The 16547-nt window shown below is 46.3% G+C and overlaps 1 protein-coding gene across 1 annotated transcript in view; it reads left to right on the forward strand.

Moving 5' to 3' along the window:
• Positions 1-16547, forward strand: part of LOC146356489 (uncharacterized) — a 79692-nt gene that overhangs the window by 43230 nt on the left and 19915 nt on the right. The window contains 3 exon segments of the mRNA XM_084830147.1: positions 803-906; positions 1120-1246; positions 11208-12304. Coding sequence (XP_084686273.1) covers positions 803-906; positions 1120-1246; positions 11208-12304 — 1328 coding nt within the window.

The following is a 16547-nucleotide window of genomic DNA, read 5'->3' on the forward strand; positions in this document are numbered from 1 at the left end:
TTCCACAAACTTGAGCCCATTATTCCATGTCCTGCACTCTGGGATGATGATCAAGAAGAGATCCGGGCCTTCCTCTCTGTGACAACCTTTCAAGTCCTTGAGGAGCACTATCCTATCTCCCCTCGGTCTTCCCTTCTCAAGGCTAAACATGGCCAGTTCTTTCAGCCTCTCTTCACTGGGTTTTGTTTCCAGTCCCCTGATCCTCTTCATTGCCGTCCTCTGAAGGAGTTGGTCATCCCTTTGGGATTGACTTCCCACAGACCTATTCTCATGAAATACACCTCCCTGGAAAGCTCTTGATACGCAGATTCCACGAATAACAAGGGTTTTCCCTATAGTTCAAAGTTGGGAGTTTATTTATGGCCATAAAGCTTTCTAAATTGGAGCAAAATGAAATATGAACACAAAAAAGTTCTCTGTACACCTTCAAACACACAGGTGCAGGCCAAAGTACCACGATATGCCAGTAATGTGTAGACTGTAAAGAAATCATGATAGTCATGCTTGTCTACAACCATAATAAAATTGATTGATTGATTGATTGATTGAGATCATTAAGGGATTAAGAGACACTTACACTGTGAATGTTTCAATAAATGCAGTTGGTTAAGTTAAACCTTTCCTTAGATTTGATTTTTCTCCACAAACTGTGTCGCAGGGAACCAACTGGTAATGTAACAACAACAACAACAACAATAATAATAATAGTAACAATGATGATGATAATAATTTTACTCAAGGAACTAAATTGTGAAATGTTGAGAAAGTATAAAATATTTTCTCACCCTTTTTGTCTTCTTAGGAAATGGAGTGACACTCAGGGAGAGTGAAATGACACGGGGGGTTCCTCCTAGGCCTCGTTCTCTTTGGGGTGGCCAACATGCGGTGGCTGTGCAGTCAGACCAGGTAGGGGAAGGTTCATCGATGGTCCCCTGCAAATCTCCTTGGGCCTTAAAGAGTCCGTCTCTGTGCTTCAGTCTAACCTGCCGAGTAAAAAGGCTTTGCACGTTGCTGAGGAGTCCTTGGACCCTGCATGTGAAGCTCTGGCCACCTCACCTTTACTGTCTTTTTTGATAGGTACGTCATCTGGTCGCACAAAGTGTTTACCTCTTCTTTCAGGGTTTGGTGACCTTTGAGGAGGTGGCTGTGCATTTCACGGAGGAGGAGTGGGCTCTGCTGGATCCGGCCCAGAGGGCTCTACACAGGGAAGTCATGGAGGAGAATTTTGGGAATCTGTCTTCTCTAGGTAAAGCTCTCTGTTTCCTTTGGCTGGTACATCTTGGAAGGAGGAGGGATTGTGGCTATTATTTGTTAGGGATGGGCAAACCCCCCTTTTCCGGGTCGTGCACCACATGCTGGACCCCAACCAGCCACCTGATCCTGCTCACCGCATGTTTCATGGATGCCCAGCGAAAGGCATATGGCCTTCTGATCCCTTGCTGAGCTGCCATTTTGGGTAAAAATGGTGGCTCTGCCTTTTCATATACTATCATCGTCATCATCATTATTACTATTATTAACATTTCTATACCGCCCAATAGCCGAAGCTCTCTGGGCAGTTTTCAAAGATTAAAAATATTAGAAATACAATATAGAGAGATTAAAAACCATTTACATAAAAAACACATGAACAGACAATATACACAAAAGAAACATCTAAAACAACTTCAAACAAACAATCTCAAAAACAAACAACCATAACCATAAGACATTCCAGGATCAAGTAAACATTTATCATATACTGTTGAATGCCTGGGAGAGGCTATTTACACAAATGGTGGCTGTAAAGCAGTCATTTACCCAACATCACAGGTGTATATGGACCATTTACTCCTGTAATGTTTCATAAATGGCCACTTTATGGCCACCATTTACATAAATGGCCCTTTATGAAAAATGCAGACGTGAGGGATCAGGGATCCCTGCACTTGCCCGACTTGGCATGTGCAGAGTCGGGCAATCATGGGGATCCATGGACTGGCATCCAGGGGGCTGATCCGGCAAGAAATCACTGGGCCTCAAGCCTCAGCCAGACACCAGCAGCATCCCTATTCTTTGTCTTTATAAATGCACTGTGGGGAAATCACTAAAGACTGCAATGGCCAGTCCATGTTCCTGAGATACTTAATTATTCCAAAAAAGTACTACTATTCCAGCTGAAGCCCACGAAGGGATATGCAGAAAACTCTAAGAGTAATGGTAAAACATTCATGTCCTCCTCTTCTGAGCTTGCAGCATTCTGGAGTCTCTTCAACCCTTTCCTGGGCCGTGTTTCCACGACAATGGAAAGAGAAGGTAATGGAGGAGTAATGGATTTTTTAAATGGGATCAGCTTTGCTGTGAGCAGGGCTCCATGAGCAGATTCTCTGGACCAGTAAAAATCACTTAACATAACATATTTCCTGGTGGGGGTGGGGGTTGGAGTGAACATCATCTGACTGGCAGGGGCTGCTCAACCAATAAGAGAGGCTTCCCCCCTCTCCCCCCTTTATCCCCCCCCCAAAAGCCCAGATGCACCTGCATTTCAGGAGCAAGCCTCATTGAGCACAATGGGAGTTACTTCCGAGTAGACACACATATGCTTGTGCTGGGAAAGGGGGGTGGGGGAGAATGCAATGATGGAAACCAGCCCCCATTTTAACCCACAGGACCTCATTGACCACAATAGGAGTTACTTCTGAGGAAACAGTAATGGGTTTGTTGTGGAAAAGAGAGCAATAAACACAGAGACAGAAACCAGCCCCCATTGTAACCCGCAGGATATTAATTGCACTTAAGGAATTGGGCTTTAAAGTGTGCCATTTCAATTGAGGGGGAATCTCTGTAAGTTCTGATGTGGACATCCAAAGGCAAGCCTCATTGACCACAATGGGAGTTACTTGTGAGGAGAGACTGATAGGTTTTTTGTGGGAAACCAGCTCCCATTTTAATGCACAGGATCTCTATAAAGAAGCTGTGAAGGAGTTACATCCTAAGGCAATGAATGATGACCCTTAATCGCATTTAAGGAATTGGGCTTTGCTATGTGTCAGTGGAGGGGCTTCTCTGTTATTTCTGTGGTCATTGAGAGGGCAAACCTCATTCAGCACAATGGGAGGAAATGCCCCTTCACTGGGGTCACAGTGAAAGGTATGCCCCGGGGCAGGGCTAGCATACCCAAGGTCAATACAGGGGTTGGGGCACACAGCAACTATTCCAGGGAGAACCCAGCTTAAGGAAAAGAATTGGACTTTAAGCAGTCTCAGGAAATCCGGTTTTTCCCTGATAAGCTCCGGGGTGGCTGCCGGATGGCCACGACGTAACAACCTCAACACACAGCCAGCTCAGAGTAAATTGCCGTTGGAGACACACACACACCCTTGTAGCTTTCTTGTGGCCAACACAGATGGCATCTTCCCCACGATTGCCATTTTAGTACGATTTCAAAGCACGGTGGCCAAGCCGCAAATGCGTTCTGTTAGGAGACTGATGCTTCTTCTTCCGAACAGTAATCGTTGCCTCCCTGTTGCATTCCTACATGGAGGAGCGACAAGATCTTGCCCTCCTTTCCTTGACTTGTTTGGGGTGCTGGGAATGGGGAAAGGATTCAGATTGTTTTTGAAGCCCAACATGTTTCCTATAAAAGGCCAAAGTGCCAGAAATACATTCTCTGTCTCTCTCTCCCTTTAAAAAGGGCTTCCAGTTCCCAGACGTGACCTCATCCCCTGGCAGGAAGAACGGGAAGATCCCTTTATGGAAGGCTCTGAGGAACAAGAGAGATCAGCAGGTAGGTGCTGTTTTTATGTCATAGAACCCTTTGGCAAGCATTTCGTGCTATGCCTTCTCTGGGCAGACATTTCTTCTGGCTAGGTGTCACCCCCTTTGAGATCTGTCAGAGGAACAGCAGGGAATACCTGGAAGGGTTCTTTCAAATAGGAAAGTGGTAGTTTGTGTCTACAGCAGCAAGAATGCTCAGAGCTGAGGGGAAGAGACTGAATGCCCACAATGTCTCTGTTGCTTTGAGAGCCTTAAAGAGGAGGGAGAGATGGGGGTATGTTCCCCACATCCAGGAGAACAGAGGAGGAGGGAGAGTCCTTGTACCAACTAATCCCTTCTCATCTGTTGCTGCCACGAGGGGGACAGAGAGATGGTGAAGGTGCAATGAACTTCATTTGAAGGGAGGGCAGAAAGAACACATGAATCTCCCTGAGTCAGCCTGACTGTGCCTTAAGAGCTTCATAGAATCATAGAATAGTAGGGTTGGAAGGAGCCTACAAGGCCATCAAGTCCAACCCCCTGCTCAATGCAGCTTCAGGGAGGGGGGGGGGGTCCTCTGCAAGTAAGTACCCATGATCCACTCTGTGAGAACAAGGGAGAAGGGACTTCTCTGTTGTGGTACCCTGATCGTGAAACACCATCCCCATGGAGGTGTGGCTGGTGCCAATATTATGTACTTTTCAGTCTTTGTTTGCCCAGGCATCTTAAATTGGTTTATGAAGTCAGGGGTGTAGATGCTATTTTAAATGTATCTTCTGCTTATTTTGTTCTGGTTTGTTTTGGTTTTATTAGGATTTTAATTATTTTGCATTTTGTAAACCATCTGGGTGCCATATGATGAATGGTGGTATAATAAATATTTTGAAAACTAAATATACTAGTGGATATCCTGGTGAGAAGGGCAGGGTCACTGGTTAATTGGAGTCCTGGTATTGGAGTTTGTTAACTGGAGCCCTAATATGAACTCTGAGAGTTTCAGGCATGGTTGTTTATAAGCCCCAACTCCAATATGTTTTGATTTGGGGGGTTCCGTGGGAAAAATTAGTGATGACAAGATTAAGCCCTATTTTATTTCATTGGGTCTACTCTAAGCATGACTAAGTTTAGATCCGACCTACTGTGTTTGAATTGTTGATACTGTTTGTTTAGTAATGAATTTAATGTTACGTTGGTAAAATTAAATGAATTGAATATGTTATGTTGGTAAAATTTAAATGAATTCTTTGTTGTGACTGCTGTATTAGGTTTTGATAACAGTTGTTCAGTTCTTAAGTTGTGTCCAACTCTTTGTGACCCCATGGACCATAGCACGCCAGGCCTTCCTGTCCTCCGCTCTCTCTCAGAGTGTGCTCAGGTTCATATTCATTGCTTCGGTGAAGCTATCTAGCCATCTCATCCTCTGCCGTCCCCTTCTCCTTTTGCCTTCAATCTTTCCCAGCATCAGGGTCTTTTCCAGTGAGTTTTCTCTTCGCATTAAGTGGCCAAAATATTTGAGCTTCAGTTTCAGTATCTGTCCTTCCAATGAGCACTCAGGGTTGATTATTTATTTATTCATTCATTCATTCATTCATTTCATTTCTATACCGCCCAATAGCCGAAGCTCTCTGGGCGGTTCACAAAAATTAAAACCAAACAACACACAATAAAACAATTTAAAATATATAGAACATTAAAACCACAATATAACAATACAACCACAATAAAACCTAGCAGCAGTGCAAGAGTTTAAAATACAGATTTAAAACAGCAAAGATAAAAATTTAGAAAGCTAAAATGCTAAAATGCCTGGGAAAATAAAAAGGTCTCCACCTGGCGCTGAAAGGAATACAATGTAGGCGCCAGGCGAACCTCACTAGGAAGCTCATTCCAGAGCCGGGGTGCCACAGCAGAAAAAGCCCTCCTCCTAGTAGCCACCCGCCTCACTTCCTTTGGCAGGGGCTCACGGAGAAGGGCCGCTGATGATGATCTTCAGGTCCGGGCAGGCACATATGGGAGGAGGCGATCCTTCAGGTAACCTACCCAAGCTGTTAAGGGCTTTGAATGTTAAGACCAGCACTTTGAATCGGGCCCAGAAATGGACTGGCAGCCAGTGCAGCTGGAAAAGTACTAGCGTAATATGAGCTCGCAGGCCAGTCCCTGTTAACAATCTTGCTGCCCTATTTTGGACCAGCTGAAGTTTCCGGACTGTTTTCAAAGGCAGCCCCACATATAACGCATTGCAGTAATCCAGACGAGAAGTTATCAGAGCATGGATAACTGTAGCTAGGCTATCTCTGTCCAGATAGGGGCATAGTTGGTATACCAGCCTAAGCTGATAAAAAGTGCTCCGTGCCACTGAGTTCACCTGTGCCTCAAGTGACAGTTCTGGATCCAAGAGCACCCCCAAACTACGAACCTGATCCTTTAGGGGGAGTGCAACCCCCTCCAGAACAGGTTGAATATCACCGAGCCGGGCAGACGAACCACCCACTAACAGTACCTCCGTCTTGTCTGGATTGAGTTTCAGTTTATTAGCCCTCATCCAGTCCATTACCGTGCCCAGGCCGAGATTCAGAACAGCCACTGCCTCCCCTGGTTTTGATGAGAAAGAGAGGTAGAGCTGGGTGTCATCTGCATATTGATGGCACCTCAGCCCACACCTCCGGATAACCTCCCCCAGCGGTTTCATGGAGATGTTAAACAGCATGGGGGATAAAATAGAGCCCTGTGGAACCCCATGGCACAATTGCCATGGCACAGAGCAATAATCCCCCAGCACCACCTTCTGGAATCGGCCATCCAAGTAGGAGCGGAACCACTGTAGCGCAGTGCCTCCAATTCCTAACCCAGACAACCTATCCAGAAGGATACCATGGTCGATGGTATCAAAAGCTGCTGAGAGGTCCAGGAGAGTCAACAGTGTTGCACTCCCCCTGTCCCTCTCCCAGCAGAGGTCATCCCACAGGGCGACCAAGGCAGTTTCCATTCCAAAACCAGGCCTGAAGCCCGATTGAAATGGATCTAGATAATCCGTTTCATTCAAGAGTGCCTGGAGCTGTCCTACAACCACCCGCTCAAGCACCTTGCCCAGGAAGGGGATGATGGCCGCTGGCCTATAATTGTTAACATCCTCTGGGTCCAGGTTAGGCTTTTTCAGGAGTGTCTAATTACCGCCTCTTTTAAAGTGGCAGGCACCACTCCCTCTCTCAAGGAGGAATTTACAACCTCCTGGACCCAGCCGGACAACTCCTCCTTGTTTGATTTAATAAGCCATGAAGGGCAAGGGTCAAGCACACAAGTGGTCGATCGGACTTGGCCAAGCACCTTGTCCACATCCTCAGGCCTCAGTAACTGAAACTCATCCAATAAAACTGGACCAGATGGTGCTCTGAACGCCTCTACCAATGGAACTGCATTAATGGCGGTGTCCAATTCATGACGAATCTGAGTGACTTTATCCTCAAAGTGCCATGCAAACTTGTCACAGCATGCTACCAAGGGTTCCACCATCTCTCTCCCTGGCCCAGAATGTAACAGGCCGCGAACCACTCGGAAAAGCTCCGCCGGACGACACTGAGAAGATGCAATGCTGGTGGAAAAGAACTGCCTCTTTGCCACCCTCACTGCCACAGAGTTGGCTCGATAGTGGGCTCTTACCTGTGTTCGGTCAGACTCAGCACGAGTTTTCCTCCACCTGCGTTCTAGCCGTCTCCCCTCTTGCTTCATTGCCCTCAGCTCAGGTGTATACCAAGGAGCTGGCCGGGCTCTGCTCAGAGGGAGAGGGCGCTTGGGCACGATCGTCCGCCCGAGTCATCTCTGCATTCCACAGAGCGACCTGGGCTTCGACAGGAGCACCAGCCATACCAGCAGCAAAATCCCCCAGAGCCCTCTGGAATCCATCGGAATCCATTAATCTCTGGGGGCGGACCATTTTAATAGGTCCCCCACCCTTGCAGAGGGGAAAGGCCGCCAGAAGTCTAAACCTCAGCAGGAAGTGATCTGACCATGACAAAGGGACAGATGTTAATTCCTCCACTTTCAGATCACCATCCACCTGCCCAGTTGAGAAAACCAGATCAAGCATGTGTCCTTTTATATGCGTTGGGCCGATGACATGTTGGGACAGCCCCATGGTTGTCATGGCGGCCATGAAGTCCTGCGCTGCCCCGGATACAGCGGCCTCGGCATGGAAGTTGAGATCCCCCAGGACCATCATCCTGGGGGTCCTCAACACCAAGTCCGAGACCACCTCCGTCAGCTCAGGCAGGGAGTCTGATGGGCAGCGGGGTGGGTGGTACACCAACAGAATCCCTAATCTGTCCCGGGTACCCAACACAAGGTACAAACACTCAAGATCTGCACTCGAATGAGCAGGAAGCCTGGAGAGGGAGATTGAATTCCTATAGACCACGGCAACCCGCCCTCCCCGACCCTCAAGTCGGTGTTGGTGCTGCACTGAGTACCCAGGAGGGCAAACCTGGGAGAGAGTGACCCCTCCCAGTTCCCCCACCCAGGTCTCAGTAATACATGCCAGGTCAGCCCCCTCATCCACAATCAAATCATGGATGAGGGAGATTTTATTTGGGGCCCACCAGGCATTCAGCCTCAGCACCACCAGACCCAAGGGCAGACTGGTAAGGCTGCCAGGAACCATCAGGTTGGGGGAAGAACCAGAAGAGGGGACAGCTGTAAGGTGTCTAGCCCCTCTTCTCCTCAGCTGGCCTGTTAATCCCCCAACGCCATACCTCCCCCTGCTCGTGACCACAGTTATGGTGGCACCTCCCCCACCCCCTGAGTTGCCCAATAGTCCTCCGAGGCACATATTAAAATGTTAGGATATAAAATGCACAACAGTTTAAAAGAATATAAAAGATAAAAGAGATAAAAGAGAACAACAGCTAAGAAGGAGCAGATAAAGTCCACGTTTGCCCCTTTCCCCTTGTCTTTAAAGCTGCTGCCCTCTGCTGCTGCTATTTGCTGCTGGTATTGTGGCTGCTGGTGTCTCTGGAGAGGCAGGATTGACTGATTTGATTTCCTTTAGGATTGACTGATTTGACCTCCTTGCAGTCCAGGGGACTCGTAAGAGTCTTCTCCAGCACCACAGTTCGAAAGCATCAATTCTTCGGCGCTCAGCCTTCCTTATAGTCCAGCTCTCACAGCCATACGTTACTATTGGGAAAACCATAGCTTTGATTATGCAGACCTTTGTCGGCAAGGTGATGTCTCTGCTTCTTACTATGCTGTCTAGGTTTGCCATAGCTTTCCTCCCAAGGAGCAAGCGTCTTTTAATTTCATGGCTACAGTCACCGTCTGCAGTGATCTTGGAGCCCAAGAAAGTAAAATCTGTCACTGCTTCCATTTCTTCCCCTTCTATATGCCAGGAAGTGATGGGGCCAGATGCCATGATCTTAGTTTTTTTTAATGTTGAGTTTCAAACCGGCTTTTGCACTCTCCACTTTCACCCTCAACAAGAGGCTCTTTAGATCCTCTTCGCTTTCTGCCATTAGGGTGGTATCGTCTGCATATCGGAGGTTGTTGATAATTCTCCCGACAATCTTAATTCTGACCTGTGATTCATCCAACCCAGCATTTCTCATGATGTACTCTGCGTATAAGTTAAATAAGCAGGGTGACAATATGCAGCCTTGTCGTACTCCTTTCCCAATTTTGAACCACTCGGTTGTTCCATGTCTGGTTCTTACTGTTGCTTCTTGACCCTCGTACAGGTTTCTCAGGAGACAGGTAAGGTGGTCTGGTACTCCCATCTCTTTCAGAATTTGCCACAGTTTGTTGTGATCCGCACAACCAAAGGCTTTAGTGCAGTCAATGAAGCAGAAATAGACATTTTTCTGGAATTCTCTTGCTTTCTCCATGATCCAGCGAACGTTGGCAATTTGATCTCTAGTTCCTCTGCCTCTTCAAAACCCAGCTTGTACTTCCGGTAGTTCTCGGTTCGCATACTGCTGAAGCCTAGCTTGTAGGATTTTGAGCATAACCTTGCTGACATGTGAAATGAGTGCAATTGTACAGTAGTTTGAACATTCTTTGGCATTGCCCTTCTTTGGAATTGGAATGTAAACTGACCTTTTCCAGTCTTGTGGCTACTGTTGAGTGTTCCAAATTTGTTGGCATATTGCGTGCAGCACTTTAACAGCATCATCTTTTAGGATTTTAAATAGCTCAGCTGGAATACTGTCATCTCCGCTAGCTTTGTTGTTAGTAATGCTTCCTAAGGCCCACTTGACTTCACTCTCGAGGATGTCCGGCTCGAGAGTGAATGTCATGTCTCGAGGATGTGACTGCACTATCATGGCTATCAGGGACATTAAGATCTTTCCTGTATAGTTCTTCTGTGTATTCTTGCCACCTCTTCTTATTCTCATCTGCTTCTGTTAGGTCCCTGCCTTCTTTGTCCTTTATCATGCCGTCTTTGCACAAAACATTCCCTTGAGATCTCCGATTTTCTTGAAGAGATCTCTAGTCTTTCCCTTTCTGTTGTTTTCCTCGATTTCTTTGCATTGTTCATTTAAGAAGGCCTTCTTCTCTCTCCTTGCTATTCTCTGGAACTCTGCATTCAGTTTGATATATTTTCCCCTTTCTCCCTTGCTTTTCACTTCCCTTCTTTCCTCAGCTACTTGTAAAGCCTCCTCAGACAGCCACTTTGCTTTCTTGCATTTCTTTTTCTTTGGGATGGATTTCGTTGCTGCCTCCTGAACAATCTTACGGACCTCCCCATAGTTCCTCAGGCACTCTATCTATCAGGTCTAATCTCTTAAATCTATTCCTCACCTCCACTGTATATTCATAAGGGATATGATTGAGGTCATACCTGAATGGTTTAGTGGTTTTCCCTACGTTCTTCAATTTAAGCCGAAATCTTGCAACAAGAAGCTCATGATCTGAGCCACAGTCAGCTCCACGTCTTGTTTTTACTGACTGTATAGAGCTTCTCCATCTTTGGCTGCAAAGGACATAATCAATCTGATTTCGATATTGACCATCTGGTGATGTCCATGTGTAAAGTCGCCTCTTGTGCTGTTGGAAAAGAGTGTTTGCTACGATCAGCGTGTTGTCTTGGCAAAACTCATTTTGTTGTCCTGCTTCATTTTGTACACCAAGGCCATGCCTGCCTGTTATCCCTGTGATTTCTTGACTTCCTACTTTGGCATTCCAATCCCCTATGATGAAGAGCACATCTTTTGTTGGTGTTAGTTCTAGAAGGTGTTGTAGATGTTCATAGAACCGATCAACCTCAGCTTCTTCAGCCTCAGTGGCTGGAGCATAGACTTGAATTATTGTGATGTCGAATGGTTTGCCTTGGATTTGATAACAGTTGCTACTACACTATTATTGTAGTGATGCTTTCATACATATATCCCTGTACTTATATTGCTAATGGCAGTTCACTGAGTTTCTTCCATGATCTGAAGATCTGTTCTTTGCTGATCAGATTTGTCTTCTCATTCTTTCAGATGATGGGAAGGAGAGCAATAAAGAGGGGAAACAACAGAGAATGAAAACTGAAGAAAAACAGAAGTGGGGAAACAAATCCATTGCTTTAGAAGGGGATGAATTCCTTGAAATTCCAATACTAGAAGAAAGTTGTGAAAGAAACCACAGGGAGAAACTGTTGAAATGTTCTGAGTTTGGAGAAAGTTTCTGTCAGCTGATAAACCTTACTAATCCTCAAAGAAATCGCACAGAAGAGAAAGCATATACATGCCTGGAGTGTGGAAAGAAATTTAGTCACAGCTCAGACCTTAACTTGCATCAAAGATTCCACATAGGAGAGAATCCTTGTAAATGCTTGGTATGTGGAAAGAGCTTCCATCAAAGTCAATATCTGAAACTGCATCAAAGAATTCACACAGGGGAGAAGCCCTATGAATGCGCAGACTGTGGAAAGCAATTCAGTCAGAGATCACACCTTAATTCCCATCAAAGGATCCACAGAGGTGAGAAGCCCTATAAATGCTCTGTATGCGGGAAGAGCTTTCATCGCAACACACACCTTAACTTACATCAAAGAATCCACATAGGACAGAAGGCTTACCAATGCTCAGAGTGCGGAAAGAGTTTAATTGACAGCAGAAGCCTAAAATCACACAAAGTAATGCACACAGGGGAGAAGCCCTATAAATGCTCAGAGTGTGGTAAGGGTTTCATTCATAGTCAAAGCCTTGCCTTTCATAAAAAAAACCACACAGGGGAGAAGCCCTATATATGTCCAGACTGTGGAAAAGGCTTCATCCGGAACTCAGTCCTTAAAACACATCAGCGAATTCACACAGGGGAGAAGCCTTACAAATGTTTGGAGTGTGGAAAAAGTTTCAGCCAGAGCATAAGTCTTGCTGTACATCAAAGAAACCACACAGGGGAAAAGCCTTATAAATGTGCAGTGTGTGGAAAAAGCTTCCGCCAGAGTTCAAACTTTAAATCACATGAAAGAATTCACACAAAGGAGAAGCCCTATAGATGTTCAGAGTGTGGAAAGAGTTTCAGTGACAGGCGGAGCCTAAAATCACATCAAAGTATACTCAAAGGCAAGGAAGCATATAACTGCTCAATTGTTTGTAATGAGCTCCCAGCTCACATCAAAGTAAATAGATGAGACATAAGAACAAGAAGAGCCCTGCTGGATCAGACCAAGGGTCCATCTAGTCCAGCATTCTGTTCACACAGTGGCCAGCCAGCTGTCAACCAGGAACCCACAAGCAGGACATGAGTGCAAGAGCACCCTCCTGCCCATGTTCCCCAGCAACTGGTGTACAAAGGATTACTGCCTCTGGTACTGGAAGTAGCACATAACCATCAAGACTAGTAGCCATTGATAGACTTCTCTTCCAAGAGTTTGTCCAACCCCCTTTTGAAACCATCCAAGTTGGTGGCCATCACTACCTCCTGTGATAGCTAATTCCATAGTTGAACTATGAGCTGTGTGAAGACATCCTTCCTTTTATCCGTCCTGTACCTCCCACCAATCAGCTTTATAGGATGACCCCATTGTGTTCTAATATTATGAGAGAGGGAGAAAAATGTCTCCCTATCTACTTTCTCCATACGCCAAGCATTATTCAAGAAATAGAACAAGAAAAGAAAAAATAAACATTTGGTATAACACATTTTAAGAGCTTTCCATGTTCACTCAAGCTCCAAAATTCCAGGAAAGTACAGCTATTAATGGCCACACCCTCAAGAGATGCATTATTTAGGAAATAAGCATATGATACATTATCCTATGCTGTGGTTCCAGCTTCACCACTACCCTGGAGCTAGATGGCTGTCAGTGGGAGAATGGTGAACCTAAGTCCCAGATTTATAGCTTCAGTTACATAGATGCCATGTGCTTAGTCCAGTGAACAAACTGATCTGGGACTGTTTCCCGCCTCCCAGCTGAGCAGAGCAGAGCAGAGCAAGCTGCTCCAGCTGGTCCAGGGACTACAGAAGCAGGCAAGCTCCCAGAGAGCGAGCGAACAGAGCGAGCGAACAGGGGGAGCAAACAGGAGTTGGCCAGGGGAGTTGCAGTGGTTGAAGAGACAAAGGAGACAAAGGAGACAGAGGCTAAGAGGTAAGTGGGTTGCAGGAAGCCCAGGGCGCTGCCCTTTATCCTTCTGACTGGCTGTGAGCTCACCAGGAGCTTCTGAGAGCTCCAACTGAATTGGAGGGGTGTGGCCTGAGTACTCCCAGCAGCTGACTGGGCGGGAAGCTTCAGTCTGTTTCCCGCCTCCCAGCTGAGCAGAGCAGAGCAGAGCAAGCTGCTCCAGCTGGTCCAGGGACTACAGAAGCAGGCAAGCTCCCAGAGAGCGAGCGAACAGGGGGAGCAAACAGGAGTTGGCCAGGGGAGTTCGGCAGGGGAGGTCAAGGGGGAGGCCCCTAACATTTTTTTTATTTTATTTTATTTTATTTTACTAACTTTTTTTCATTTATTTGTCTTGTAACACACACTTCCACACCAGTGGGACTCTGCTTTTAACCTCTACTGAGTAGAGGAGCAGGCACAGGCTAGTCTAGAACAATCACAAAGCTAGACACAAAAAGGGAAAAGAGGCTATGGAAGGACAAGACTCTCCAGTGGTGGTGACCTGCAAGGTGTGTGCAATGTTTGTTTTCTTGCCTGAGAACAACATGGCCTACACCTGCAACAAGTGCAAGTTGATCACGCTGCTGGAGGAAAAAGTAAGTGGACTGGAGCGGCGACTGTCAACCCTCCGGGGAATAAGAGAACACGAAGAGTTCTTGGACAGAATGGGGGAACTACAGCAGCAAAGGGCAGACCACAAGCTTGAAGAGCAACAGCAAGATGAGGCAGTGGGAAATGCTGAGGTGAAGAAAAATGGAGTAGAGGATACTCCTTGGAAAACGGTGACAGTTAGGAGAAGAAGAACTAGACGACACTCTGCACCAGTGGAAGCGGTGGAGCTGTGGAACCGATTCCAGGTACTTGCAGATGAGACTGGAGGACAGCCTGCAGAGGAAGAATCACAGGGGAACCTGCATGAGAGTGAGCAAGAGGCTAAAGGTCAGTCAAACAGAGGCGATGAAACCCAGGCCTACAAGAAGAAGAAGAGAAGAGTGGTAGTAGTGGGAGACTCCTTGCTGCGTGGGATCGAGACCCAAGTATGTCGCGAAGACCCGTGGACTCGCCAGGTATGTTGTCTCCCGGGAGGACAGATTAGAGACGTGACTGAAAGGTTGCCTGCACTCATAAAGCCCACTGACAGGTATCCCTTTCTTCTCATCCATGTGGGAACAAATGATACCGCCAAGCGGAGCTACGAAGAGATCACGTCAGACTTTGAAGCTTTGGGAAGGAAACTCAAGAACTTTGGGGCCCAGATAGTTTTCTCATCCATCCTTCCAGTAGTTAGAAGAGGGATAGAAAGGGAACGAAAAATACTCCGGGTGAATGACTGGCTACGAAGGTGGTGCCGACGAGAGAGATTTGGATTCTGGGACCACGGGCTATACTTCCTGGAAGATGGGCTGTTGGCTAGGGATGGGTTGCACCTCACAAAGGCTGGGAAGAATGTGTTTCGCCACAGCATGAAGAACTTCATCAGGAGGGCTTTAAACTGAATCCTACGGGGAAGGGAGATGTAATGTTGGGGGTAACAATGGACGTAGGCGCATGCACTGCAATGGAGAGAACAGCTCTGATAGCGTCCAATAATAGTCTTCAGACACAGGTAGGAAGAAAGCCAGACTATGAAGCACATGGTCTTCGATGTCTATATACTAATGCCCAGAGTATGGGAAACAAACAGAACGAACTTGAACTCTTAATACAGGAGGGAAATTATGACTTGATAGGTATAACTGAGACTTGGTGGGATGACTCTCATGACTGGAATACAGCAGTTGAAGGATATAACTTGTTCAAAAAGAACAGGAGGAACAGAAAGGGAGGCGGGGTTGCACTGTATGTGAAAAATACATATCTCTGCACAGAAATACAGGAGGAGGAGCTTGGTAGCCCCATCGAGAGCATCTGGGTTAAAATAAATGGAGCAAAGAATAAAAGGAACCTGGTGGTCGGAGTCTACTACCGGCCACCCAATCAAGGAGAAGACAAGGATGAAACTTTTGAAAAGCAAATAGCCAATGTTTTAAGGAAGCATGATGTAGTAGTAATGGGGGACTTCAATTTCCCCGATATTTGTTGGGAGACAAGTTCTGCAAAACATGGCCCCTCCAGGAAATTCCTGACTTGTGTGGCGGATAACTTCCTCCTACAGAAAGTAGAGGAAGGAACTAGAGGATCGGCTATCCTTGACTTGATCCTAACCAACAGAGATGACTTAGTGGATAAAGTAGCAGTTACAGGAACTCTGGGGGAAAGCGACCATGTTGTACTTGAGTTCTTGGTTCTAAGGGAAGCAAAAGCCGAGTGTACTCAAACGCGTACCCTGGATTTTAGGAAAGCTGATTTTAATAAACTCAGAACAATGATCAGTAAGGTCCCATGGCAAGCAATGCTAGCGAGAAAAGGAGTCCAAGATGGGTGGGAACTTTTAAAAAAGGAAATTCTCAATGCACAATCACAAACAATTCCAACAAGAAGAAAAGGTGGAAGACAACAGAAGAAGCCAATGTGGCTTCACAAAAAGCTTAGGGATGACCTGAAAACAAAAAAGGACACATATAGGAAGTGGAAAGAAGGCCAAGTAACAAAGGAAGAGTACAGGCAGGTAGCACAGAATTGCAGGGATGGCGTCAGGAAGGCTAAAGCGGAGAACGAGTTGAGGTTAGCGAGGGATGCTAAAAACAACAAAAAGGCTTTCTTCAGCTACGTGCATAGTAAAAGGCAGAGGAAAGAAATGGTTGTTCAGCTATTAAATAAGGATGGCAAAATGATAACAGATGACAAAGAAAAGGCAGAGGTGCTCAATTCCTACTTTGGCTCAGTCTTCTCCCAAAAGAGGGTCTATGACCCCCCTGGCAAAGGCGAAGTACAGGCTGAAGGGGCAGGATTGCAGCTTGAGATCGACAGGCATATGGTCAAGGAACACCTCATTACTTTGAATGAGTTCAAATCTCCAGGGCCAGATGAACTGCATCCTAGAGTCATAAAGGAACTGGCAGAAGAACTCTCAGAACCGCTGTCTATTCTCTTTGAGAAATCATGGAGGACCGGGGAAGTGCCAGATGACTGGAGGAGGGCTAACGTTGTCCCTATCTTCAAAAAGGGTAAAAAGGAGGAACCTGGGAACTACAGACCAGTCAGTCTGACATCAATCCCTGGGAAAATTCTGGAGCAGATCATAAAGCAATCCATCTGGAAGCACCTTGACAACAATGCCGTGATTACTCGA

This window comes from Heloderma suspectum, chromosome 2 (genome assembly GCF_057233095.1).
Source record: "Heloderma suspectum isolate Gila_16-S chromosome 2, 16-S_ref, whole genome shotgun sequence".
Taxonomy (NCBI): domain Eukaryota; kingdom Metazoa; phylum Chordata; class Lepidosauria; order Squamata; family Helodermatidae; genus Heloderma; species Heloderma suspectum.